Raw genomic sequence first — 26,406 nt, forward strand, 5'->3', positions numbered from 1 at the left:
ATTCCAATACTTTGCTTTGCTTGGTGGGTATTTTTTCAGAAACTTTTGTATGGGTCCCAGTGACAGGAGAACATTCCCTTTAGAGCGTGATGGAAAACATAAGACCCTTCCAGGAGGCTCCATCATTTTCATTGCCAGTCAGACAATATGGACGTCTATAGACACCAAACATTAGAGGCAAACAGAAGATGTCTTGGCATGTGTCTACCCTACTGCGTAACCAGTTTTGGCTGGAGAACAGGTGAGATTCCTTCCAAAAATGCCATATCCTCAAATTGTGATACCGGGTGAACATGTAGTGTACCTTCCTAATATAATGGCACTGGTCCCAAATCCTCCAAGGCCGGTGATTCTATAATTTTTGCCAGGGGTTGTATAAGAGTATACTCTTTTTTAGCGTAAAGCTTTATTAATGTGAAATGGATTACTAATATATGCTAATTAATATATTAATATAATTAATTAATATATTAATTAATTTATGCTAATTAGATCTAATGGGCTTTTACATCCTAATTAATGTGTTTGATATTTTTAAAGCTATCCTCTAAGTTACATCAAATTTGCATACTTTCCTCCCAGGGATCATTGTCTGTAATACTCCATAAACTTGATACTTCATACATATTCCCCCACATTACTGAGGATTTAGAAATATTTGGGCTTTTTTAACTATTTTTATAATCTATAAGGCTAATAGTTCAAAAATAAAAAATATAATAATGTTAATAAAAAAATGAAGATTATTAATATTATTTCTATATCCATGAAACAGAATACTCACCAAGGAAGGGGTCATATTCACTTATAAACCTCCTGGTTAGGAACTTTACTGCCAGTGCTGAAAGAAGAAGTCATTGTTAATGAATTCTACATTTAAACTGTATTCTGAAAAATGAGAAATAACTCGGATTTCTGACAAATAACACAGTACAAACATTCAGGGAGGCAAGACAAGAGCAATAATTGCTAACCACACAGGGAAATATCCGGGGAAAATAAAAGCGGCAGCACGGTGGCTCGGTGGTGCAGCCTTGCATCACTGGGGTCCTGGGTTCAAATCCCACCAAGGACAACATCTGCAAGGAGTTTCTATGTTCTTTGCTTGGGTTTTCTCCTATGTATGATAATATCCTCCATATTACAATATCTGTAAAGTGCTGTGGAATATGATGGTGCTATATAAATACAGTATAAACCATATAAAATGTCAACTGATCAAAGAGGAACAATCATACAATCGCTGCCTCTCAAAGCCACGCAGAAAAGTCAATTTTCATAGGTAAAAAGACAAATAACCAAGTTGTTACACACAGAAAAAAACAGAAAACCGTGCTATAATATATTCACCTATACAGTAAATAGTGGTAAATAGGTCACCTACATGTTATAGGTGTATAAAAAGCAACAAAAAAGGTTTTGCACAATATTTCAATAAATATATCATTGTATTAGCAAGTGTCTGCTTGCAATTAGCAAAATAAGTAAAAAATAAACCTTTCAATATGGTGTACTGTATGTGTAAGTGTATAGTGGTATAGTGTATAGAGTAAGTGTATATATCTATATATATGAGGCATCGTGATTACTTGCTAATCCCGCCCCCTGCACAGTAGCTCTGCTCCCCACGTCACCACACACAATCCCGCCCCCACCACATCACCACACACAATCCCGCCCCCACCACATCACCACACACAATCCCACCCCCCACCACATCACAACACACAATCCCGCCCCCCACCACATTACCACACACAATCCCACCCCCCACCACATCACCACACACAATCCCACCCCCCACCACATCACCACACACAATCCTGCCCCCCACCACATTACCACACAAAATCCCACCCCCCACCACATCACCACACACATTCCCACCCCCACCACATCACCACACACAATCCTGCCCCCCACCGCATTACCACACACAATCCCGCCCCCCCACCACATTACCACACACAATCCCACCCCCCACCACATCACCACACACAATACCACCCCCCCACCACATCACCACACACAATCCCACCCCCACCACATTACCACACAATCCCACGCCCCACCACATCACCACACACAATACCACCCCCCCACCACATCACCACACACAATCCCACCCCCACCACATTACCACACACAATCCCACGCCCCCACCACATTACCACACACAATCCCGTCCCCCACCACATTACCACACACAATCCCACCCCCCACCACATTACCACACACAATCCCGCCCCCACCACATTACCACACACAATCCCACCCCCAACCACATCACCACACACATTCCCACCCCCACCACATCACCACACACAATCCTGCCCCCCACCACATTACCACACACAATCCCACCCCCCCACCACATTACCACACACAATCCCACCCCCACCACATCACCACACACAATACCGCCCCCCACCACATCACCACACACAATCCCACCCCCACCACATTACCACACACAATCCCACGCCCCCACCACATTACCACACACAATCCCGTCCGCCACCACATTACCACACACAATCCCACCCCCCACCACATTACCACACACAATACCGCCCCCCCACCACATCACCACATAATCCCGCCCCCCACCACATTACCATACACAATCCCGCCCCCAACACATCACCACACATAATCCTGCCCCCCACCACATTACCACACACAATCCTGCCCCCCACCACATCACCACACATAATCCCACCCCCCACCACATTACCACACATAATACCGCCCCCCACCACATCACCACACATAATCCCGCCCCACCACCACATTACCACACACAATCCCGCCCCCCCACCACATTACCACACAAAATCCCGCCCCCACCAACACACCACCACACAAACCTGCCCCCCCACATTACAACACATAATCCTGCCCCCCACCACATTACCACACACAATGCCGCCCCCCCACCACATCACCACACATAATCCCGCCCCCCACCACATCACCACACATAATCCCGTCCCCCACCACATCACCATACATAATCCCACCCCCACCACATTACCACACACAATCCCGCCCTCCCACCACATCACCACACATAATCCCACCCCCAACACATCACCACACATAATCCAGCCCCCTCACCCCATTACCACACATAATCCCGCCAACCACCACATCACCACACATAATCCCACCCCCACCACATTACCACACACAATCCCGCCCTCCCACCACATCACCACACATAATCCCGCCCCCCAACACATCACCACACATAATCCAGCCCCCTCACCCCATTACCACACATAATCCCGCCAACCACCACATCACCACATATAATCCCGCACCCCACCACATCACCACACATAATCCTGCCCCCCCACCACATCACCACACATAATCCCGTCCCCCACCACATCACCACACATAATCCCGCTCCCCACATCACCACACATAATCCTGCCCCCCACCCCATTACCACACAATCCCACCCCATCACATTACCACACACAATCCCGCTGCCCCACCACATTACCACACACAATCCCGCCCCCTACCATATTACCACACACAATACCGCCCCCCCACCACATCACCACATAATCCTGCCCCCCACCACATTACCATACACAATCCCGCCCCCCCCACCACACCACTACACAATCCTGCCCCCCACCACATTACAACACATAATCCTGTCAGGACTCTGAACATTTTTTACCTTTTGTGCATTACTGCCCTTTTCCAAGATGGCGTCTTTGGTCTCATGTGTACTGTGTCTTCCTGCTATACACCTGCTCCTGTGAACCTGTGTGGTGATCCTGCTACTCAGCTCTGAGTTCCTGCTGCATACACAAGTTTCCAGTAATCCTTCTTCATCTGCTGTTCGTGTTTTCTTCCATCTGCATTTGCTGGACATGTAAGCTGTTTCTGCTTTGCAATAACCTGAGACTATTAACCAGGCCTCCCTGGTTGAGCTAAGATATGATTTGAACTGCCTAATAAGCATATCTATCTGTGCCTGGACTAAGACAAGGATTTATTCGTGTCAAGTATCCTCAAGAATAACTGTGCTTCATAGACTTTCTGCTTGATTGCATTTTCCTCTGAAGTTTCCTATAGACTGCTAAGTGTTGTGGACTTGAGTTTCTCTCTGCACCTGTTTGAATCACCGTGTGATAATATAGACTTTACCACTTATAAAACTGTGTCCTGTAGTTGTCTTGTTCCACGCTAAGAGTCTCCTGAGTTATCCCCTATAATTATTACAAATCCTGCCCCCCCAACCACACCACCACAAAATTCCGCTCCCCACCACATCACCACACACAATCCCGCCCCCCAACACATCACCACACATAATCCCACCCCCCACCACATTGCCATACACAATCCCGCCCCCCACCACATTACCACACACAATACCGCCCCCCCACCACATCACCACATAATCCCGCCCCCCACCACATTACCATACACAATCCCGCCCCCACCACATCACCACACATAATCCCGCCCCCCACCACATTACCATACACAATCCCGCCCCTCACCACATCACCACACATAATCCCGCCCCCCACCACATTACCACACATAATCCCGCCCCCAACACATCACCACACATAATCCCGCCCCCACCCCATTACCACACAATCCCGCCCCATCACATTACCACACACAATCCCGCCCCTCCACCACATTACCACACACAATCCCGCCCCCCACCACATTACCACACACAATACCGCCCCCCCACATCACCACATAATCCTGCCCCCCCACCACATTACCATACACAATCCCTCCCCCACAACATCACCACACACAATCCCGCCCCCCCACCACATTACCACACACAATCCCGCCCCCCACCACATCACCACACTTATTCCCGCCCCCACCACATCACCACACTTATTCCCGCCCCCCACCACATCACCACACATATTCCTGCCCCCCACCACATCACTACACATAATCCCACCCCCCACCACATTACCACAGATAATCCAGCCCCCCATCACATTTCCACACATAATCCCGCCCCCCCACCACATTACCGCAGATAATCCCGCCCCCCACCACATTACCACGCATAATCCTGCCCCACCACCACATTACCACACATAATCCCGCCCCCACCACATCACCACACACAATCCCGCCCCCCACCACATTACCACACACAATCCCGCCCCCCACCACATTACCACAGATAATCCCACCCCCCACCACATTACCACACATAATCCCGCCACCCCACCACATCACTACACATAATCCCACCCCCTCACCACATTACCACAGTTAATCCCGCCCCCCACCACATTACCACACATAATCCCGCACCCCACCACATTACCACACATAATCCCGCCCCCCACCACATTACCACACATAATCCCGCCACCCCACCACATCACTACACATAATCCCACCCCCTCACCACATTACCACAGTTAATCCTGCCCCCCACCACATTACCACACATAATCCCGCCCCCCACCACATTACCACACATAATCCCGCCCCCCACCACATTACCACAGATAATCCCGCCCCCCACCACATTACCACACATAATCCCGCCCCACCACATCACCACACATAATCCTGCCCCCTCAACACATCACCACCCATAAAAATTACCACACATAATCCGGCCCCCCACCACATCACCACACATAATCCTCCCCCCCACATTACCACAGATAATCCCGCCCCCCACCACATTACCACACATAATCCTGCCCCCCCACATTACCACACGAGGCTCCGTCCCCACACATTACCACACAAGGCTCCGTCCCCACACATTACCACACGAGGCTCTGTCCCCACACATTAGCACACGAGGCTCCGTACCCAAACATTACCACACGAGGCTCCGTCCCCACACATTACCACACAAGGCTGTCCCCCCACATTACCACACGAGGGTCCGTCCCCACACATTACCACACGAGGCTCCGTCCCCACACATTACCACACGAGGCTCCGTCCCCACACATTACCACACGAGGCTCCGTCCCCACACATTACCACACGAGGCTCCGTCCCCCCACATTACCACATGAGGCTCCGTCCCCACACATTACTACACGAGGCTCCGATCCCCCACATTACCACATGAGGCTCTGTCCCCACACATTACTACACGATGCTCCGTCCCCCCACATTACCACACGAAGCTCCGTCCCAACACATTTCCACACGAGGCTCTGTCCCCGCACATTACCACTCGAGGCTTCTGAGCGTGCCGAGCGTTAGCTGGCTGGAAACAGCTAGTCTATAATATAATGCTAGGAGCGTCACTCTGTCCGAAGCCTTTATAGACTACGCAAGCACGATGCACCTGCGCAGTCTGGACCCCACAGAGTTACGCATCCGCGGATAAGGATTGTGGCCCAGGAGATCGTGGTATGCATAAGCACTGAACGCATACCGCGATCTCCGGCACAACAACTTACCTATCCGGTATTGCCACGGGGTCTCTTCGGGCCGTAGGCCGGGACATGAATCTTCCGTCGGAAATGGCACATGCATATAGCGCACTTCAGGCGCCATTTTGTAAGTTACGCATTCGGGGATGAGGATTGTGGCCCAGGAGGGTTGTGGTGCCGGAATCGGCACCTGCGCAGTCTGCGCTTTCCAGCGCCATTTTTATACTGAATCTATATATAAAATATGTCAGCGGAGCAATCTAGCCAATTTCTACTGACTATATATAGAAAATACGTCAGCGCAGCAAGCCAGCGACTTTTTACTGCAGATGACAGAATGGAGGCGCAGGATGGGAGCAGCAGATGACAGAATGGGGGTGCAACACATGACAGAATGGGAACGCAAGATGGGAGCAGCACATGACAGAATGGGGGTGCAGGATGGGAGCAGCACATGACAGAATGGGGGTGCAACTGCAGCCCCCCGGGGTCCTGGTCGTTGCAGGAATGTCATTCTTCCACCAGGGGGAGTGATGTTACATTTAAAAGCAATAAAGGAGATCTCTTTACCAGGTATCACAAACCATGCAACACACTTCACACTCCAGTCCACCAGGGGGAGCTATGCTCCTATTTATTAGGGCACTCTTCACAATTAGGTAAAACTGGTGGTCTGGATAGGAAGTTAGTCCGAAGCTGGCTGAGCTTCACTCAGTCAGTACCTGTCAGGCAGACAGAGAGGAAGGAGTAACATCGAGGGGTTGCTGACAGGGGTGGGATCCTGTCAGAGGCCTAGACAGAAGGCCATGGAGCTGCGCCTGCCCGATGTGCGGCAGCATCCTAAGAAAGAGACACGAACAGCGAATTGTATTGTAGAGGGTGAGAAACAAAGTCATAGCAAACGGAGAGGAAACCAGAAGGAGCTCTGCCCTGCAAAGGCTGCCTCCTTCTGAGGTGCAGGATCCGGTAGCCGGAACACCGAGGGAGCAACAGTCTCTATGCCTTGCTCCAGAGACTGGCAGGACAGCTAATTCCACGTTACCTGCCCAACCTATACCCAGGAGGCACGGTGGCAACTTGTGGGGGCTGGGGCATGCTAGAGTCACTGTAAAAAGCCTCAGGCCATCAGTCTTACGGGTTTGTCCTATCCTTACCATCAGGGGGACAGAGAAAGAGACATAACATCTATAACATCTACAACAGTTGTGAGGAGTGGACCTTATGAGAGGTTCAGCAGTAAGGTACTACAACACCCAGGCGCTAGAGGAAGGCTACTGATTTCCACCTGGATAAGGGGACTCTGGAATTGCCTTCGGACTGGCCAGACTCTGCCTGCCCTGCGGTCTGTACCCTGGACTGTGGATGCTGAAGCCTTCAGTAAAGGTAAAGAGACTGCAACCTTGTGTCCTCGTTCTTCACTGCGCCTCTCACCATCCACCATCTACACATTGGGAAGACCTGGGGACATACTTCACCTGTGGGAAGGTATACCATCTAGCTGCCATAACATCACCCCAGCGGACCCCTTAAAGCAGCGTCGGTCACCCTGACCGAATACCACAGGTGGCGTCATGAACACTTTCCCTTTAAAGACCTTTCCCCCATTTTTCAACGGATGTCCCTAGTGCCACGGACCGGGTCAGCCACCGTGACATCCCCCTTGAGAACCGAAGGACCCGGTGCCGAGTACCCCACTGCCCTTCGGGGGGCGCTCCACAACACATGACAGAATGGGAACGCAAGATAGGAGCAGAACATGACAGAATGGGGGTGCAGCATATGACAGAATGGGGGCGCAGGATGAGAGCAGCACATGACAGAATGGGGGTGCAGGATGGAAGCAGCACATGACAGAATGGGGCGCAGAATGGGAGCACCACATGACAGGATTGGGGTGCAGGATGGGAGCACCACATGACAGGATTGGGGCGCTGGATGGGAGCAGCACATGATAGGATTGGGGCACAGGATGGAAGCACATGACAGGATTTGGGCACAGCATGGGAGCACATGACAGGATGAGGGCACAGGATGGGAGCACCACATGACAGGATTTGGGCACAGGATGGGAGCAGTACATGACAGAATGGGGGCGCAGGATGGGAGCAGCACATGACAGAATGGGGCGCAGGATGGGAGCACCACATGACAGAATGGGGCGAAGGATGAGAGCACCACATGACAGGATGGGGGCGCAGGATGCAGGATGGGAGCAGCACATGACAGCATGGGGGTGAAGGATGGGAGCATTAAATGACTGGATGGGGGCGCAGGATGAGAGCACCACATGATAGGATTGGGGCTCAGAGTGGAAGCACATGACAGGATTGGGGCACAGGATGGGAGCACATGACAGGATGAGGGCACAGGAAGAGAGTAGCACATGACGAGATGGAGGCGCACAAAACAGGATGAAGGCGCAGGATGGGGGCTGCAAATGACAGGAAGGGGGCGCAAGATGGTAGCAGCACATGACAAGATTAGGGCGCAGGATGGAAGCAGCACAAACCAGGATGGAGACCATAAACCAATATAAATGCTCCCAACCCGGGAGTAGAACGGGTTCAATAGCTAGTATATAAATAGTGGAGCAAGCTAGATCAAATTTATATGAAAAGAATCCCACAAGTATTCCATAGGGGCCTGACCAGCAGCTACTGCGCACAATTGGGGTGTATCTCCTGATATCCTTAAAGGATTTTCCACTGCTATGACATTGATGACCTATCTTTAGGATAGTGGTGGTTTGACACCTGGCACCCCTGCTGATCAGCTGTTACTATCTCTAGAAGCGCCTCAGATCCATCCCTCTGCCTTTTGTACGCTCCCGGGTATTTCAGGTCATGTCCTAGTCATTAACATGCGTGTCTTGCTGTATCTGTTCAAGTGGTTCATGCCAAATAACAGATCTGCATCTAAACAACAGAAGGCTGTATCCCGGCCCACCCAACAAACACTGGAGCAATCCGGCAGGTCACAAACAGTAGAAAGACGACCAGAATAATGCCAAAAACACCAGAAGACAGCCATTGGTAAGTATTTTTTCTACAGGCAGGGAACATGCATTAGTAAGACCGCTGATGTGATGAAATAAAAAAATAAGTCTTGCAACATAATCAGGAATATAAGGAGCAAACACCCCAAGGTAGACATTCTGTAGGTGAGTTTCAGGCTTTAGCCCTGGTCCTGTTCTGTAGGGTGGCTGTTTCTCCTAGGTGTTATTGGCGAGATAGTTTCTGTCATTCTGTAAGAGTTAATTTACTGATCGCTTTGAATATATTCTTAGACCATTGGAGGGCGATATTTTCCCTCACATAATAACTAGTCAGAGATCATTAATGGACTTATATGTTATACTACAATATGGAAGCAGCAAAGTGCATTATAGATTGAAAATAAAAAATACATTTTAGGTATCTTTGTTGTTTGGAAAAGCTTGGTGTCAATTCAGATGTGAAAACATTCGAAACACGTAGAAAATTATGCCTGGATATTTGTGATTTGTCCTGAAATAGTTTTTTAAACTGTTTGAATAAAGGAACAAGAGACTTCTGGACCCTCGCTCTTTCTCCCACCCTTCTGGACCCTCAATGTTTCTCCCACCCTTCTGGACCCTCGTTGTTTCTCCCACCCTTGTGGACCCTTGTTGTTTCTCCCACCCTTCTGGACCCTCGTTGTTTCTCCCACCCTTCTGGACCCTCGTTGTTCTCCCACCCTTCTGGACCCTTGTTGTTTCTCCCACCCTTCTGGACCCTCGTTGTTTCTCCCACCCTTCTGGGACCCTCAATGTTTCTCCCACCCTTCTGGACCCTCGTTGTTTCTCCCACCCTTCTGGACCCTTGTTGTTTCTCCCACCCTTCTGGACCCTAGTTGTTTCTCCCACCCTTCTGGACCCTCGTTTTTTATCCCACCCTTCTGGACCCTCGTTGTTTTCTGTCTGTGCCTCGAATCAATGAGCCGTTCATCCGGTGATCTGGCATACTATATGCTTCTTTATTTCCACCCACAAGCTCATTGAGTGTTTGCGTCTGTTTCATTTACATTGCATGTACTGTCCCGCATGGTGGAGTTGTCCACCACTTTGATATTGTTGACATATCTGTAAAAAAGGGCAATGGGTGTCCAACACAAAGCATCTTCACTGATCTGTCTGTCGAACCCCCACTGATCTGCTACTAATAACCTAAGGATAGGTTATCAATACTAAAGTAGTGGACAAACCCTTTAAACTTCCTAGTAAAGATCCGTAGGGACTCCATGCATTCGCCTGCTTCACATCTCTGTAGCTGTCACCATATCAATTAGCATATTACTGGCAACAGATAAGCAAAGTATATTATTGTTGGAACGAGCGATGCCAATTTTCTCTAGCTGACATGCAGATCACTCCATTTTTCTTGGCATCCGACAGCTCAGTATATTGTGCTTGGCACTCAGCGGGGCTCAGTTTTTGTACCAGACATATTTTGTACGTTATATTTGGCACTAATTTTGTCTGAGGTATTTTAATTTAACATGAGTTACCGAAAACCTTACTTGAGAAATGTTTCTGCAAGTATTACAAATGGCAGGTGGGGTGCTTTGTTACAGATATTGCATTGGGGCACTGAGTATACAGAGGGCAATGTCGTCACTGTCACCATTCACCACGTGACATGACATAGAGATCCAGTCGTGAACTTTAAGGGCTTGTTCACACGCTGGCTGTTGGCCATGTTTGTTCCACTTGTTTCTTGCCGCAGAGAAAATGCAACATTTTACAGCACCAGCAAAGTGAATGAGATTTCTGAAATCTCTCGCACATGCTGCTTACTTTTTCCTTGCAAATTTAAAACGTTTTTTCAAATCTGCAGCTTGTGAATTCTTTCAGCATTTTTGCAGCATTTTTCACCCATTCAAATGAATGGGGGGAAAAAGAGATGGAAAAAGCCTGAAAAATGCACAAATTTAACATCAAATTTTTCCTTCCAACACTGTTTTTTGTTGCAGAAAAACTCAACGTGTGCACATAGCCTACAAGTGACATGAAATTGTTTTATCACAAGCAGTCTGCAGCCACGGCGCGGCCGCTGTTTTGTTGTATTCTTTAATATTTCGACAGAGCCCAGGTCCGATCTGCCGGAATATTGATGAGCTGTAACAGCCAAACAGCAACCGGCACATGACAGAACAATGTTACCCTGCGGAAACACCATCCCTGGAATGGTGCCGCTGCGGGAAGTGAGTATAGATTGTTTTTACTTGAATAAGGGCCCTGAATTGATTAAGTTGAGGGTGTCCAGTGGTGGAAAACTCCTTTAAATAAGTAGACTACAGAGGACAAAACTCTCAGCTCTGCCGTTAATTCCTGCCATGCACCCACGTAAACCACGTAATTGACAGACAGTAAGGTCCGGTAGTCATAGCCATCTTACCTGACTTGCCAGCTCCTCGGCAACCAAGCAGCACAAGATTACATTCTGAATGGAGGCTGCGGTCATTGGCAGCAGTGAAATGAGAAGCACTGACGGCTCTGGGTTTACCAAACATCAGAGACATTGTCTGTTGGTGTAAAAGTGAAGGCATTGTAAAGATAGCATGCCATTTTATAATTGTTCACATTATAGTCGACAACGGCCCCATTCCCTGTCTGTTTTAACTAAGCTTCACTGCAGGTGACCCTACTGGGCTATGGGCAGCACGGTGGCTCCGTGGTTAGCACTGTTACTTTGCAGAGCTGGGATCCTGGGTCCAAATCCCACCAAGGACGACATGTGCAAGGAGTTTGTATGTTCTCCCCATCTTTGCGTGGATTTCCTCCAGTTTCCTCCCACACTCCAAGGACATACTGATAGGGAATTTAGATTGGGAGCCCCAATGGGGATAATATCTGTAAAGTGCTATGGAATATGATGGTGCCATATAAGTGAGTAAAATAAATAACCATGGGTACCAGAGGTGATGAGGAGCATTTAATTTAAAGAATGTAGATGTTGCTTATTTCAGTAGATGCATGGGCGGACATTTCAATGGTGGAACCTGGGCAGCAGCAAAGGGGCCCAAAAAGTAAGGGGTCCACTTCTACCTCCAAAGCAGGTGGAATTGGGCAATATGATGGGCTATTGGACGACTAAGGACCTATATCTTGTTTTTGCACAAGGGTTCTCCTCTGTCTGTGTCCGCTCCTGGGTAAAGAGTCATCCAAAACTTATAAAACATTCCCAGAGATGGAGGGGCTATAACATAACCACACTTTATAGCTTATTGAATACTGCTTTACGACAGGCATGGTGGTTACGTGCGTACTGTTCCTTTGTTTGGTTTTGTACGCTTTTCCTCTGGGATTTATGAGAACACGTTACAGACCCATGGAGATGATCTGCATTGCACATAAACGCAATGTAAACATTGTCTGTCTGGAGGACATTGTGCGCGGCCACATTAACACTTATACACAGACATGTCAATGGTTGCAAATTATTAAAGGTTAACTTTTGCTCAGTTTCACAATTTTATCACCCATGATGTGATAACTATGTCTCATTGTGTCCTGAACATTTATCACAATGCTCATACAACGCATCCCCCTTAGAAAGGCATCTTACATTATACATTTTGAAAAAAGAAATATTGCAGCCCATGAAATGGCCCACATGATAGTAACATCTTATAGTATAGCTCCCTTTACTGCGTGTGCCCGTCAGAACTACGGAAAGGCATCCTGACATCACAATGAGTTATACTTAGCAATAATACAGTATATCAGTAGTATATATAGATCATAGACAACATTTTCTCACCTGGCATTGGTGAGGAGGAAAAATTTGGGGGGTCTAAATGCTTAAAGACCCCGGGATTTTCCAATCCACAGTGACACTTTTATAAATCCATTGGACCAGATGTTGGAGAAGGACATTCTGTGTCAGGGTCCTCAGCCCCTATAGAGGAGATGAAAGGTGCAGTCAGTCGCTCCTTAATCCTGGGTAATTCTGGGATCTGCACAAAGTTCCTGTTGACTTCTGCTACTAGAACTACAGCTGCCTCTTCCCAACAGCTGGATATAGAGCGCTCCCTCCCCGTATCCCCCTCTCAGCTGATCTTGTGAGGTGTGCGTGAATTAATGTTTCCAGCTTCCACTGATTTCCAGTCACTGTGGTCACCACAAATCTTAAATGTCCACTACTCAGTTTTCTCTTGCAAATAATATGAAGAAAACCTTGGATTTTTGTCCTGTCTGTAGCTGGGATGCCTCATTGTCCTGCCTGATGTCTCCGTCCCCGGTTTCCCTCTCACTGTCTATAGTCTCCTGTTCCATCATTCTGCAAGTGGGGCAGTGCTGTTCTACTGTTCTGGACAGGCTGGGCCTGTGCCAAACGCCTTGTATGGGAAGTATTTTTTCAATGCCCCAGAGAAGAAGAATGAGAATCATCTTCTGTGTCACAGATCATCCCCAGTCCCAGAGAATTGTCCCTAAACCTAATACCGCAATGCTCTGATTGTTCCTAGGCAGTCTAGGTTTACATGGGTTCAATTTCCCAGCTGAGTCTAGCATGTGAGGCGACGGTCAGGTTATTTTACGTTTACCTTAAAAGACATAGATTCTTTTTTTTATTTTTCAGCAATGCAAAGGTTGGCCCTAGCAAATATGCACAATTTGCAATGAGTGTATTTTATCTAAGACAGTAAAAATTACAAGGCAAGAAAAGTTTCATATTCTTCAAGTAACAGTAAAGTAACAAAACAACTAAACAAGAAGAAAAACTCATTCAGACAGATCACATATTAAGCTTCTTCTAAAGACATAATTCCCTTTATTGCTATGACTATTAATGCCAGTTTAACAATAAATGATCCTATGGCAAATGACCTACTCTAACTGCTACATAGAAAAGATCGATCTGGACTGCAGCAAATTATATTTGTATATTCTTTTATACAAGGTATTCCATTAGTACTTCTTCTCATACTCACGAAATTAGTATAAAATGTTCGCACAAAAAATGTAAAAAAATACAATATAAAAAGTGCTCAGTGTGAGCTTTTTACCTTTAGGGTCCGAATGTCATCAGTGTTGCTGATCCGATTTTCAGTAGTATTTGGTCCATGTGTCACTTTTTACCATCAGTGTTTAATCAGTGATTTTTCACATATGACAAGAAATATAGAAATAAACTGCAAAGCTTCTCCTCTCCTAACCATTACAATGATAATCACGGACAGTACATGGATGGCAATGTGTGCTGTCCATTATTTTCATTGACCCATAGACTTGTATAAGTTATTTTGATGTGTGACACAGATCAAATATGGACAACACTCTGTGATTTTTTTTTGCATACACACAGTCCACAAGTAAACAGGGATATGGGAAGAAATGTGTTTGAAGATGCTCTGTATTGTAAAAGAAATGTTTGTGAAGTTATGCACCCGCTATCTATTGTACATAGTAACCACCAAGTTAATGTTAAGTAAAAGGCTACACTGTGTGCAGAATTATTAGGCAAGTTGTATTTTGATCACTAAATTTTTTATATTTTTATACATGTTGTCCTACTCCAAGCTGTTCAGGCTTGAGAGCCAACTACCAATTAAGTAAATCAGGTGATGTGCATCTCTGTAGTGAGGAGCGGTGTTGTCTAATGGCATCAAAACCCTACATAAGGTGTGCTTAATTATTAGGCAACTTCCTTTCCTTTGGCAAAATGGGTCAGAAGAGAGATTTGACGGGCTCTGAAAAGTCCAAAATTGTGAGATGTCTTGCAGAGATGCAGCAGTCTTGAAATTGTCAAACTTTTGAAGCGTGATCATCGAACAATCAAGTGTTTCATGGGAAATAACCAACAGGGTCGCAAGAAGCGTGTTGGGCAAAAAAGGCGCAAAATAACTGCCCATGAATTGAGGAAAATCAAGCATGTAGCTGCCAAGATGCCATTTGCCACCAGTTTTGCCATATTTCAGACCGCAAAGTTACTGGAGTAACAAAAAGCAAAAGATGTGCGATACTCAGGGACACGGCTAAGGTAAGGAAGGCTGAAAAACGACCACCTTTGAACAAGAAACATAAGATAATACGTCAAGACTGGGCCAAGAAATATCTTAAGACTGACTTTTGAAAGGTTTTATGGACTGATGAAATGAGAGTGAGTCTTGATGGGCCAGATGGATGGGCCAGAGGCTGGATCAGTAAAGGGCAGAGAGCTCCACTCTGACTCAGACGCCAGCAAGGTGGAGGTGGGGTACTGGTATGGGCTGGTATCATCAAAGATGAACTTGTGGGACCTTTTCGGGTTGAGGATGGAGTGAAGCTCGACTCCCAGACCTACTGCCAGTTTCTGGAAGACAACTTCTTCAAGCAGTGGTACAGGAAGAAGTCAGTATTGTTCAAGAAAAACATGATTTTCATGCAGGACAATGCTCCATCACATGCCTCCAACTACTCCACAGCATGGCTGGCCAGTAAAGGTCTCAAAGAAGAAAAAATAATGACATGGCCCCCTTGTTCACCTGATCTGAACCCCATAGAGAACCTGTGGTCCCTCATAAAATGTGAGATCTACAGGGAGGGAAAACAGTACACATCTCAGAACAATGTCTGGGAGGCTGTGGAGGCTGCTGCACGCAATGTTGGTCGTAAACAGATCAAGCAACTGACAGAATCTATGGATGGAAGGCTGTTGAGTGTCATCATAAAGAAAGAAATGTGAGAAAGAAATGTTTATTTCTAAATTTTGTGCAGTTATATTGGTTTACCTGGTGAAAATAAACAAGTGAGGTGGGAATATATTTGGTTTTTATTAAGTTGCCTAATAATTCTGCACAGTAATAGTTACCTGCACAAACAGATATCCTCCTAGGATAGCCAAATCTAAAAAAAACCCACTCCAACTTCCAAAAATATTAAGCTTTGATATTTATGAGTCTTTTGGGTTCATTGAGAACATAGTTGTTGATCAATAATAAAAATAATCCTCTAAAATACAACTTGCCTAATAATTCTGCACACAGTGTATTTTTGAGTAGTGGTCTCCCTCATTGGAGCCAGGACTTATGAGTAACAGTAGCCTTAAAGAGGTTTACCCAACTGGTTATTTTTTTCCTAATATGCCCGATAATGGATTTATTATAATAGATCAATAAACAGTTGGATATACCATTAAAAATTTGTTTAAACCAATGTTCAACATCTGTCCATGGGATCTGTCTAGAATTTCAGTTTGAGGTAAATGGGGCTAAAATGCAATGCCATACAAATACCCTGGACGAGTGTTGTTTTTGGAGGAAAGCAGGCACATTTTTAAGAATCCCTAACCCTCCCTTTAAGTATCTTTTACATCTATAAAGCACTGCAGTAAAAAACAGGAACATAGTACAGCGGTAGGTTTACATGTAATTACGTGTGTTTTAGCGACTGCATCTGTTTCTAAGTGCATGTTAGTAATTCTACATTGGTGTCTGAGTGTCTGTGTATTTCAGCTTGTCAGTCTGCAAATGTGACAGAATGTAAAGTAATTATTAGCTGGGTATAAAATTAGAAATGTTCATATTTGTCATCATTAATCACTGGAACAAGTAGCTGCAGATGGGGGTCGCTGAGCAGAGATCTGCTCTCTTAATGACTTTTGGACTAGAAGGAACAAAGCAGAGCAGTCTTGAGAGAGGAGAAAATATGTAAATGTTTATATCTTTTAAGTGTTTCTCATAAGCTGCTCTTAAAATATCCGAGCTGTGATACTCTAGGCGTATCTGAAGCCTTTATTTGGATACTTTGAGGTGCTGGGAGAAGCCTCAATATTCAGCGAGTTACTATACATGACATGTGTGATTAAAAAAAAACACAACAATTTGGGTCAGTCTACAGTATGGTATGTCAGACATGACAGTAAGACTTCAATCTTGCTGACGGTCTCTGCAAGAAATAATAGTACCCCTCAAGAGCCTTAACAAGTCCAATAACCCTGGCAAGCAGTACCCACCTCTGTACTGATGAAGGGCAAGAATCCTAATATAGTTGTTTCTTCCGTTTGGAGAAAACTCTGGTTTAATTATTATCTTTATTCATGATAGTTTGACATTGGCACATAGCTATCACCAATAGGTGGCACTATAAAGACAGAGATCTTCTTGCCATCAGGGCTGCCAACCGTCCAACAATTTCTGTGATATTTTGATAAGTTGTCCAGAAAAAAATAAAAAGTGTCATTAGGAGAGCCAACTTGCATAGTCATAGTCCCAGTGAGCGTTGCCTGACCTTTAAGACTGCCTACTAGGGATGAGCGAACCCAAACTGTAAAGTTCGGGGTCAAACCTGACACCTAGTGTCTGGTGCTGAACTCGGAACACGGACTTCTCCAAGAAGTCCATAAGAAGTCTGTGTTACTGTGAGGAGTTTGGATGCTTAATAAAACTGGTTGAAAGGCTGCAGCACAGCCAATCAACAAGTTTTTAGACTGTGGGCACTTCTGCAGCCACCACAGCCATGCCAAGTATTGTCATGGCTGTGATTGGCTGGCGCCACCATGACCCGGCATGTGTAAGCGCTGGATCAGGTATGGCACCGCCACTGTGCTCTGACTAGCATAAGGACAGATTGGATGATGAACAGTGGAAAAGAAATAAAGAAATCATTAAAAAAAACTATGTGGAGTCTCCCGTAATTTTTAATAACCAGCCAAGGGAAAGCAGACAGATGTGAGCTGGTCTTATTATGCTGGGAAGGGGCCAATATCCATGGACCTTCCGAGCCTATTAGTATCAGCCCCCAGCTATCTGCTTCTGCTGGCTATTAAAAATGGGGAACCTCCGAAAAATCATACTATTACTATATCACATTATTATTATTATTACACATTCAAACACAGTTTTCCTCTATCCGAAGCATGATATTACATCTTTAAAGGCTGATGATGGAGTAGTCATCAAGTCAACTATATGATGTAAAGGCTGGAGATATGTGCACCGTATTTATAAATCAAATATGTATATTTTCCATAGATCCAAAAGTTTTCAGTTTTAGGTATAGACAAATGTCATAAACATGCATCAAATTTATAGACCAGGCGTTCATTGCAGAAGGTGATACGTGCAACATCAGCACCAGTTTCACATACGGCATGTGGAAGTGTCAGATTTATTCATGTCCCACTCCATGCCGAAATTGCAGCTTTATTGCAGAGGTAAAACCTGTTGGCAAAATTAGACTTATTATGAAAGTGCCCAATGAGGAAAGAAGGCGATAAACGTTTCCACTCCACACCCTTCAGAGTTTCGGCTCCCTACGGCCCACTAAAGTGGGCAGAACCCACTGTTACTGGCAGAATCGTCTGACAAACAACACGGTATGGAGGCTTCCCGACTCTCCCCGCACAGTTGATGTTGATAGCCAATCCTGTTGTTTTCCCTGGAAATTCATTTAATCGTATATGCATTTGGTAATCCTGAGACCCAGGGTAGTTGACATGTTTATATGGAGAAGAGGAGGGGACAAAACACAAGCTGCCCACTGATTAAAATAAATGGGATGTCCTATGTAGTTGAATATAGTAAGTGCTACTCTGTAGTGACATGTCGGTAGTTGGATGCTGGCATAGAGGGCAGGTCCTATTGGTTGGTTTTCAATATAACTTTAGCAAGAATTCCTATTATAATATTAAGCTTTTTTTCCTTCAACATTGAAGAAGGAAAAGGGAAATAAAATGTATATATGTATGAAAGCAGGTTGCGGGATGCAGTGACAGACAGAAGGCAGAGCAAGGGTTAACAAATTTAACAGTTTTAATTTAACAGAGGGTTAACTCCTCGCAGAGAGATGAAGAGTTAAATGGGGGAATAGCAGTCCAATTGCGAAGGTTAAGTACAGGCTGAAGCAGGCGCCCATCCCCCATGCGGTGCTAAGCGTAGGCCGCCAAGACAGGGGTTTGGAGAAGGGGGTGGGAATGAGTCACTTTAGGGAGGTGGGTCTATTTAAATGAGGGGGGTTTATAGGGCTAGTGGGGGTGGAACGGGGCACTTTCCCGCTCAGAGTGCAGCGAGTAGTCTTCCTCGCTGCGTTACCATGTCCTCAGTAGCGCAGGTCCTGGAGGCCCTCCGGCGGGCGGCGGAGAGGCAGCCGCCGCCTTGTTGGCTTGAAGCCCAGGTGGCTGGGATCATCGGCGGCGGCAGCGCATCGGTGGCCACGGACTCTGGAGGACCGCGGCGGTCTCGTCGGGTATGTCCCCCCGAGCGGCTGTCGCCAGATGTTCCTTCTAGGCCTCAGCGCCGGCGCAGGAGCCCCTCCGGGGACCCTCCGAGCCGGGTGCCTGCATGCAAGCGTCCCAGCAGGCCCCGGTCCGGGAGGAATCCACCGGCTGGGCTGAGGCCTACAGCGTCGTGCGGGCCTTCCCGCTCTGTGCCGGGGCGGAGCCGGCGCATGCTGGGGCTGCAGAGGATGCCAGTGCCGTCACAGCAGGTCACCGGGGCAGCTCGCCTGGCATACGCGTTCGGCTACATCACCGGGTAGGAGTCAGCATGAGATTCATGCGACCGATGCAGCGGCAGGTAGCGCCTCAGTGGATACGGGGTTGCTGGACCGGCCAGTAGATGGAGCTTCTGGCGTGCATCAGCACAGGAGTGCTGGCGGGGGGTCTCAGCATCCTTCTCCTCATCATGGAGCGGGCAGAGGGTCTGGATTTTGCGGGGGCGCCTCCATATCTGGGCCCACTGGCTCACCTGCAGGCCACAGACTCATCGATGCCATGGCGGTCGAGCCCTTGGCGACCTTATCGTCATCCGGATCCGTGGGGTCGGTGATTAGCGGACCTCCTCTCCCGGAGGGTCCTGGGAGAGTCCCGAGGTCATCGATCGCCGGGATAGATGCACGCTCGGCAGCTGGAGGGATCACAGCTCTCTCGCAGCCTGGTGAGTACAGCTCTCTGTCTTGTTCGTCTACGGTGTTATCTCAGTCTGTAGGGGTCGGTCAGGTGGGGGCGTTGGTCGTAGCTAGTCAGGGAGGGACGGCGGCGGCCGGTGTAGGGGAAGCTGGCGTTAGCGAATTGCTGGGTAATGTGAGGGATTTGATCGTGCATTTGGATAGTGGCAGGTCATTGCCTGGTCAGCTGGCTGCGTGGGTAGGGCCGCGGGAGGCCGGGCACGTGGTTCCGGGTTGGGGCCTATTGGCGCATAGCAGCGCTTCTGTGCCAGTGTCTGTATCGGTGCAGACTGAAAAGGAGAAAGAATGCAGGATTCATTTAGATGACTGGGTGCATGGCGAAGTATACGTTTGCTTCGAGGGCCCGCTTGGGGTTCATGTGAAGAAGGAAGTGAGGGAAAAGATCTGGAAGGACGAATATGTGGAAATTTTTTCCCTTCTTCCTTTGGAAAAATTTAATTTAGATAAGGGTAAAAAGGATGAGAGCAAGAAGGAAGAGGAAGAGAAGCGTAGGTGGCGCCTTATACCGCGGACTTTCGTGAATTGGTTGCAGGCGTTTGCTATCCTGGCAAGCGTAGTGGGTGAGAAAGCACCTGAGAATTGCTCTGGCCTTTTCTGCTATATGGATTTGATCGGGGAAGCGCACATGGGGGTCAGGCATGGCTGCGATATGATTAGCATTTCAGGCAGAGAAAGGCGATACGGCCGGCTATACGTTGGGATCAAAAGGATATTGGTTTATGGCTTCGGGTGATGGCACCCACACGGTTGGGCCAACCCTTTCAGGGTGGGGCCGGGGGCACCGGCCAGTCCGCGTCTCAAGAGAATCCTGCGGGGGCCGGCAGTCAGTCGGGGGGCAGAAGCATGGCTTATGCTGGCAATTTAACGATGGCCAGTGCAGATTCGGATCTACGTGCAAGTTTAAGCATGTGTGTTCGCACTGCAGTGGTTCCTCCCATGGTGCCGCAAGATGTTTTAAAAAGAACAAGTCAAAGACCGAATCCGGTAATTCTAAAGGGGGTGACGCCGGTGAAGCTGGGCGAGATGGCCCCTTATCTAAGTAGGTACCCTGACCGTAAGGGGGCCGAACTTTTCCGGTCTGGTTTTCGGGATGGTTTTAAGATACCGGTTCCCCCGTTCGTTATTCCTAGGTCTTTGAAAAACCTCAGGTCTGCTGAGGAATATGCTGGCGTGGTCACCGAGAAATTGATGAAGGAAGTTGCATTGGGCAGAATATCGGGGCCGTTTCAAGACCCCCTTTGGTGGATTTGGTGATCTCCCCTTTGGGTGTTGTGCCTAAGAAAGAACCTAATAAGTTTAGGCTGATTCACCATTTGTCGTATCCTCAGGGTAGATCTGTCAATGATGGGATTGACCCTGAACTCGGCTCGGTTGTTTACACGTCATTTGATGATGAGGCAGCTCATTGGATTCATCGTTGTGGTAGGGGAGCGCTTTTGGAGAAAACTGACATTGAATCCGCTTTCCGCTTACTACTGGTTCACCCTGAGAGTTCGAGGTTATTGGGGTGTTTTTGGAAAGGCGGGTTTTTTGTGGACAGATGCTTGCCGATGGGCTGTTCCTTGTCATGTTCATACTTCGAAGCGTTTAGTTCTTTCATTGAGTGGGTCGTACGGGACTCATCGGGTTTTGATTCCGTGATTCATTACCTGGATGATTTTTTGTGCATTGGTCCTGCAGATTCCAGGTGTTGTGAGTTCATTTTGCGATCGGTTTGTTGGGTGGCAGAGCTCTTTGGCATGCCGTTGGGTCCGGGTAAGACTGAAGGGCCTTGTACGTGCCTTTCCTTTTTAGGCATTGTTATTGACACAGTGAACTGGGAATTTTGGTTACTGGAAGAGAAGGTGGTCGCATTACGGCTTGAGGTCGCAAGGGCGAGGCGGGTGAAGAAGTTGCAGTTATGTGAGGTTCAGTCACTGCTTGGTAAATTGAATTTTGCGTGCCGCGTTGTTCCGATGGGGAGGGTTTTTTCCTGTAGGTTGTCTGCCGCCACGAGCGGGGTCCGCGCACCGCATCATTTTGTAAGCTTAACAGCTGAACACAGGGCTGATCTGGAGGTTTGGGATCAGTTTTTGGCAGATTACAATGGTAGATCTTTGTTAATGGAGGACGTTGTGGGTAACACGGAGTTGGATCTGTTTACGGATGCTCCTGGTGGTGTAGGTTTTGGGGCCTACTTCAGAGGACAATGGCGCTATGAGGTGGCCTGCCGAATGGTTCACGAACGGCTGGGTAAAAAATGTGACCTTGCTGGAGATTTTTCCTATCCTGGTGGCTGTGCACTTGTGGAAGGCTGAGTTTCGTAATAGGAGAGTCCGGTTCAATTGCGATAATATGGGCGTGGTGTGTGCTATCAATAGCCTAACAGCATCTTCACCTCCGGTGGTACGGGTTTTGCGGCGGCTAGTGTTGTCTTGCCTGTCATTGAATGCACGTTACCGCCTGTCATGTTCCTGGGGTTCAGAATTCCATTGCTGACTCATTGTCTCGTTTGCAGTGGGATCGATTTCGTTTGCTGGCTCCGGCGGCGGAGGACCTGGGTTTGGAATGCCCACTGGAACTCTGGAGCGTGGTCTCAGGGCAGCAGACCAATTGATACGGGCTTCCTTGGCTCCCAGCACTTGGGCCGCTTATCAGTCAGTATGGGGATCATGGGAAGGGTGGTTGGAATCCTGCCAGAGTGGGGGTTCTGCGGAGGACCAGGTGGGAGCCTTATTGTTGTGGCTGAGTAACGGGGCTAGGGAGGGATGGTCTGCCGCTAAGGCGGGGCGTATTTGTGCAGGTTTGGCTTTCGGCTTTAAACTTAGAGGGCTTAGAGATTTGACTAAAGTGTTTCTGTTACGGCAGGCTTTTAAGGGGTTTGGTCGACAGAGCGGTTTTGGGGACCGCAGACGCCCGGTTTCTTTCCAGATGTTGGAATCGTTGGGGGAGCGGTTGCCAGGAGTTTGCGTTTCGGATTTTGAAGTTGCTCTTTTCCGTGTGGCTTTCTCTTTAGCTTTTTTCGGGGCGTTATGGATCGGGTAGCTGGTGGCTCTGAGCAGGTGCAGACGTGGAGGTTTGCTGGCCAAGGACGTGTTGGCTAATGGTCGGTTGGAATTCTGGATCCGGCGGTCTAAAACGGATCAGCTGGGGAGGGGATGAAGGGTGGTGCTGGGTGCAGTGGTTGATTCTTTGATGTGCCCCGTTCTTTGCTTTCAGGGGTTTCTTATTTTTGAACCGGAGAAGTCTGGTCCTTTGTTGTGCCATGCAGATGGCGCATTTCTTTCAAAGTTTCAGTTTGGAGCGGCTTTTAGACAGGGCTTAGCACTGATGGGTTTGGACACGTCTCGGTTTGCCTCGCATTCATTTCGGATCGGGGCAGCGACTGAGGCGGCTTCGGGTGGTTTGCCGCTGGAGGTGGTGCAGAGAATCGGGAGGTGGGAGTCAAACCGTTACATGAATTACATTCGACCCTGAAGGGCTGGGGGACGTTACGGGTTTTAGGGTGTTGTTTGTGCGGTGTTCAATGTTAAGTTTTCTCTTTTTGTTGTAGGTGCCAAACCCCTCTTGGTCTGGATATTGGGACATTCTTATGTCCATTGAGGCGCTCGGCGGGCTGATATGCGGCGAGACGGATGGCAGCTCGGTTTCCATCGGGACGTGGCGGTCGTTTGTTGGTTAGGTTTCCGGGGCATGGAATGGAGCAGGGTCAACCAGGAGGTGCATAACAGTGCTCGGCTTGACAGGCCTCCAGATATTCTGGTGCTCCACGCGGGAGGTAACGATTTGGGTGTTCATCCTTTCCGGGAATTGGTAAGGGACATAAAACATGACCTCTTACGGTTGTGGTTGACATATAGTGGCATAACGGTGGTTTGGTCGGATATTGTGCTGCGCAGGTGATGGCGTCACGAGAGATCGGTTGTCAAGATTAATAAGACTCGAATCAAACTTAATCGAGCTGTGTCCGGTTTTGTACAGCGGAATGGGGGAGTGGCTGTGCGGCATGTGGAGCTGGAGGACGGGGGTGAGGAATTTTTGTTGGGTGACGGTGTGCACTTAAATGCAGTGGGCATTGATTTATGGGCACTCGGTTTACAACAAGGTATCGAGAGGGCCATGGCAATTCGGTGTGGTGGGGTCTTGGGTCTTTGAGGTGGTCAAGAGACCCTCGTTGTGGCGGTTGGGAGGGGTCCTTGAAGTTGGTGCTAAATTGCGCTGGGGGTCCGTGGGTATATGGATTCCTCAGTTGGTCTTATGTGGTGGTTATTTGGTCTGGTGATTTTGGGGGGATTTTGCCCAGCGGTGGCCTGATCCTCAGGGGTTCAGTGGACGATGGCACCCTTTGGGGTGATTTGGTGCTCCCGAGCCAGGGGGTAACGGCTGGGAGTAAGTTACGGTTGGTTCGTCCACTGTTGTTACGGTTTGTTTAATCACCAGATTTCAAGCTTCAAGGACCCACCCCCCGATTTTATTTATGGTTATTTATGTAATGTTAATTTTGTTTGTTTAATAAAGGCTGCTGTGGCCAAATTTATCCAACAATGGCTTTGGTGTCGTCTATGGGTTTAAAAGGGACCTTCGGGTCCTGGGGGGCTGGGCAAAAGTTTAGGCACCCTCCGAGGATCGACTATACCAATGTCATACAGGGTTAATAAACAAAGTGACAGTAGTTCTGTTGTGCACTTATTGTGTCAGGAGTTCTTCAGAATGCAGGTACCACTTGGGGGTTGGTAGTGCCGGCAACGGCTGGTGTGGTGTTTGTCCAAGGAGATTCGGTTGGCAACGGCGGTTAATCTTCTGGCAGCAGCAGTCTCCGGCACCTTCCGCTGAGCCCCTAGTCCATGAACATATGCGGCCGGAGCAAATGAGGCCGCAGCACGATCAGGGTCCCCCGTGGGCAGGAAGGTGTATGCTGGTAAGGTGGGCTGCAAACGTCTGTCCAGTACCCGGTTCTCTCTTTGCGGCACGTGCGTTGTACTCACTGTCACGAAGTGCACGGCACCTCGCTCTCTGCCAGCTACCGGGCGCACTGCACTTCTCTCTCTGCAACCCTCGCTGGTCACGGTGGGAGTACACAGACACGGGCTTGCACAGTCCCGGGGCTCAAGGGACTGAGCACTTCTCTCTCTGTGCTGCACCCTGCCTGTTCCCGCCAAGACTGACTGCTTCCGCGCGCACGGTGGCTGTTGCCGCTTAGCCACACCCCCTATTTCTGAGTGCAAAGTTCTGTCCAGTCTCTCACTCCTTCCCCCTGACAACAGAGGAGGCAGCCCCGACAGCTCAGCATAGGACAGGTACCCACGGCCCGGTTCTCCTCCTTACATGTATATAGAGAAATCTAGATAAATGGTTATGTATTTTCTATGTGAAGACCACCTTAGGCCATATGAACTGTTTTGATATATGGACATCATACTCCCCTAATCGGGATCTCACTGTGGGACTAAAACCACAAGCTGACTGAACTGGCTGTTTTTCTGAGGTTCTGGGTGTTTTCTTTGGTGAAGCAAATGTGGCAGATTTATGAAGCTGTCTTAACAGGAACTGTGACAGAGTCACTCCAGGATGATAGAGAGGAGATATGTGTCACTGCGCTTAACGGCGTCAGTGATATGAAACCAGAGCATTTTTCTCCAGCACACTATGTGTTGTGAGGGTTAAGTTGCATAAAAGGGCTGATTTTATGTGGACCTTCATAGAGCGGGTGGGAGAAGGTCCACTTTATTTTCCCTGGCAGACGTGTCAGGACCTCCATGAGGTCATGATCATGTGATCAATCACATGATGGGAAAATCACAAGTTTAAATAACCGAGCTCTACAGGCAGTCGATGTTCAGCTAGCTGGAGAGAGGAGTCTCCAGAGGCTTTGTGGCTCGTCGAGCACAGACTGAACCTGTGCTGCTCCAGAGCGGGGTGCTGCCCGCAACATACAGACTGTGTTGCAGCATTTTTGTTTTCCTTTTGTTGTTTTGTTCCTGTTTTAGCCAGAAAGGCTGATTTTTGTTCCCATGGGTTGGTTTATGCTGCCTGACAATAAACCAACAAAGACTTAAAGAGACGGCGTTCCTATTTTTCCTACCTCTCTGTGCCGCCACG

General features: G+C 48.0%; 1 protein-coding gene and 1 long non-coding RNA gene across 2 annotated transcripts in view; one reads left to right on the top strand and one right to left on the bottom strand.

Annotated features, from left to right (window-relative positions):
- The window catches only part of RASL12 (RAS like family 12), a 43,925-nt gene extending 30,220 nt beyond the window's left edge, over nucleotides 1-13,705 (bottom strand). Inside the window, exons 1-3 of the mRNA XM_077263324.1 lie at nucleotides 13,205-13,705; nucleotides 11,840-11,966; nucleotides 785-841 (exon numbers count right to left, since the gene is read on the bottom strand). Coding sequence (XP_077119439.1) covers nucleotides 785-841; nucleotides 11,840-11,963 — 181 coding nt within the window. The 5' untranslated portion in view covers nucleotides 11,964-11,966; nucleotides 13,205-13,705. The remainder of the gene's footprint in view (nucleotides 1-784; nucleotides 842-11,839; nucleotides 11,967-13,204) is intronic.
- The window catches only part of LOC143775326 (uncharacterized), a 94,440-nt gene continuing 77,455 nt past the window's right edge, over nucleotides 9,422-26,406 (top strand). Inside the window, exon 1 of the long non-coding RNA XR_013215622.1 lies at nucleotides 9,422-9,457. This is a non-coding gene — a long non-coding RNA (uncharacterized LOC143775326). The remainder of the gene's footprint in view (nucleotides 9,458-26,406) is intronic.

Source organism: Ranitomeya variabilis, chromosome 5 (genome assembly GCF_051348905.1).
Source record: "Ranitomeya variabilis isolate aRanVar5 chromosome 5, aRanVar5.hap1, whole genome shotgun sequence".
Taxonomy (NCBI): Eukaryota; Metazoa; Chordata; class Amphibia; order Anura; family Dendrobatidae; genus Ranitomeya; species Ranitomeya variabilis.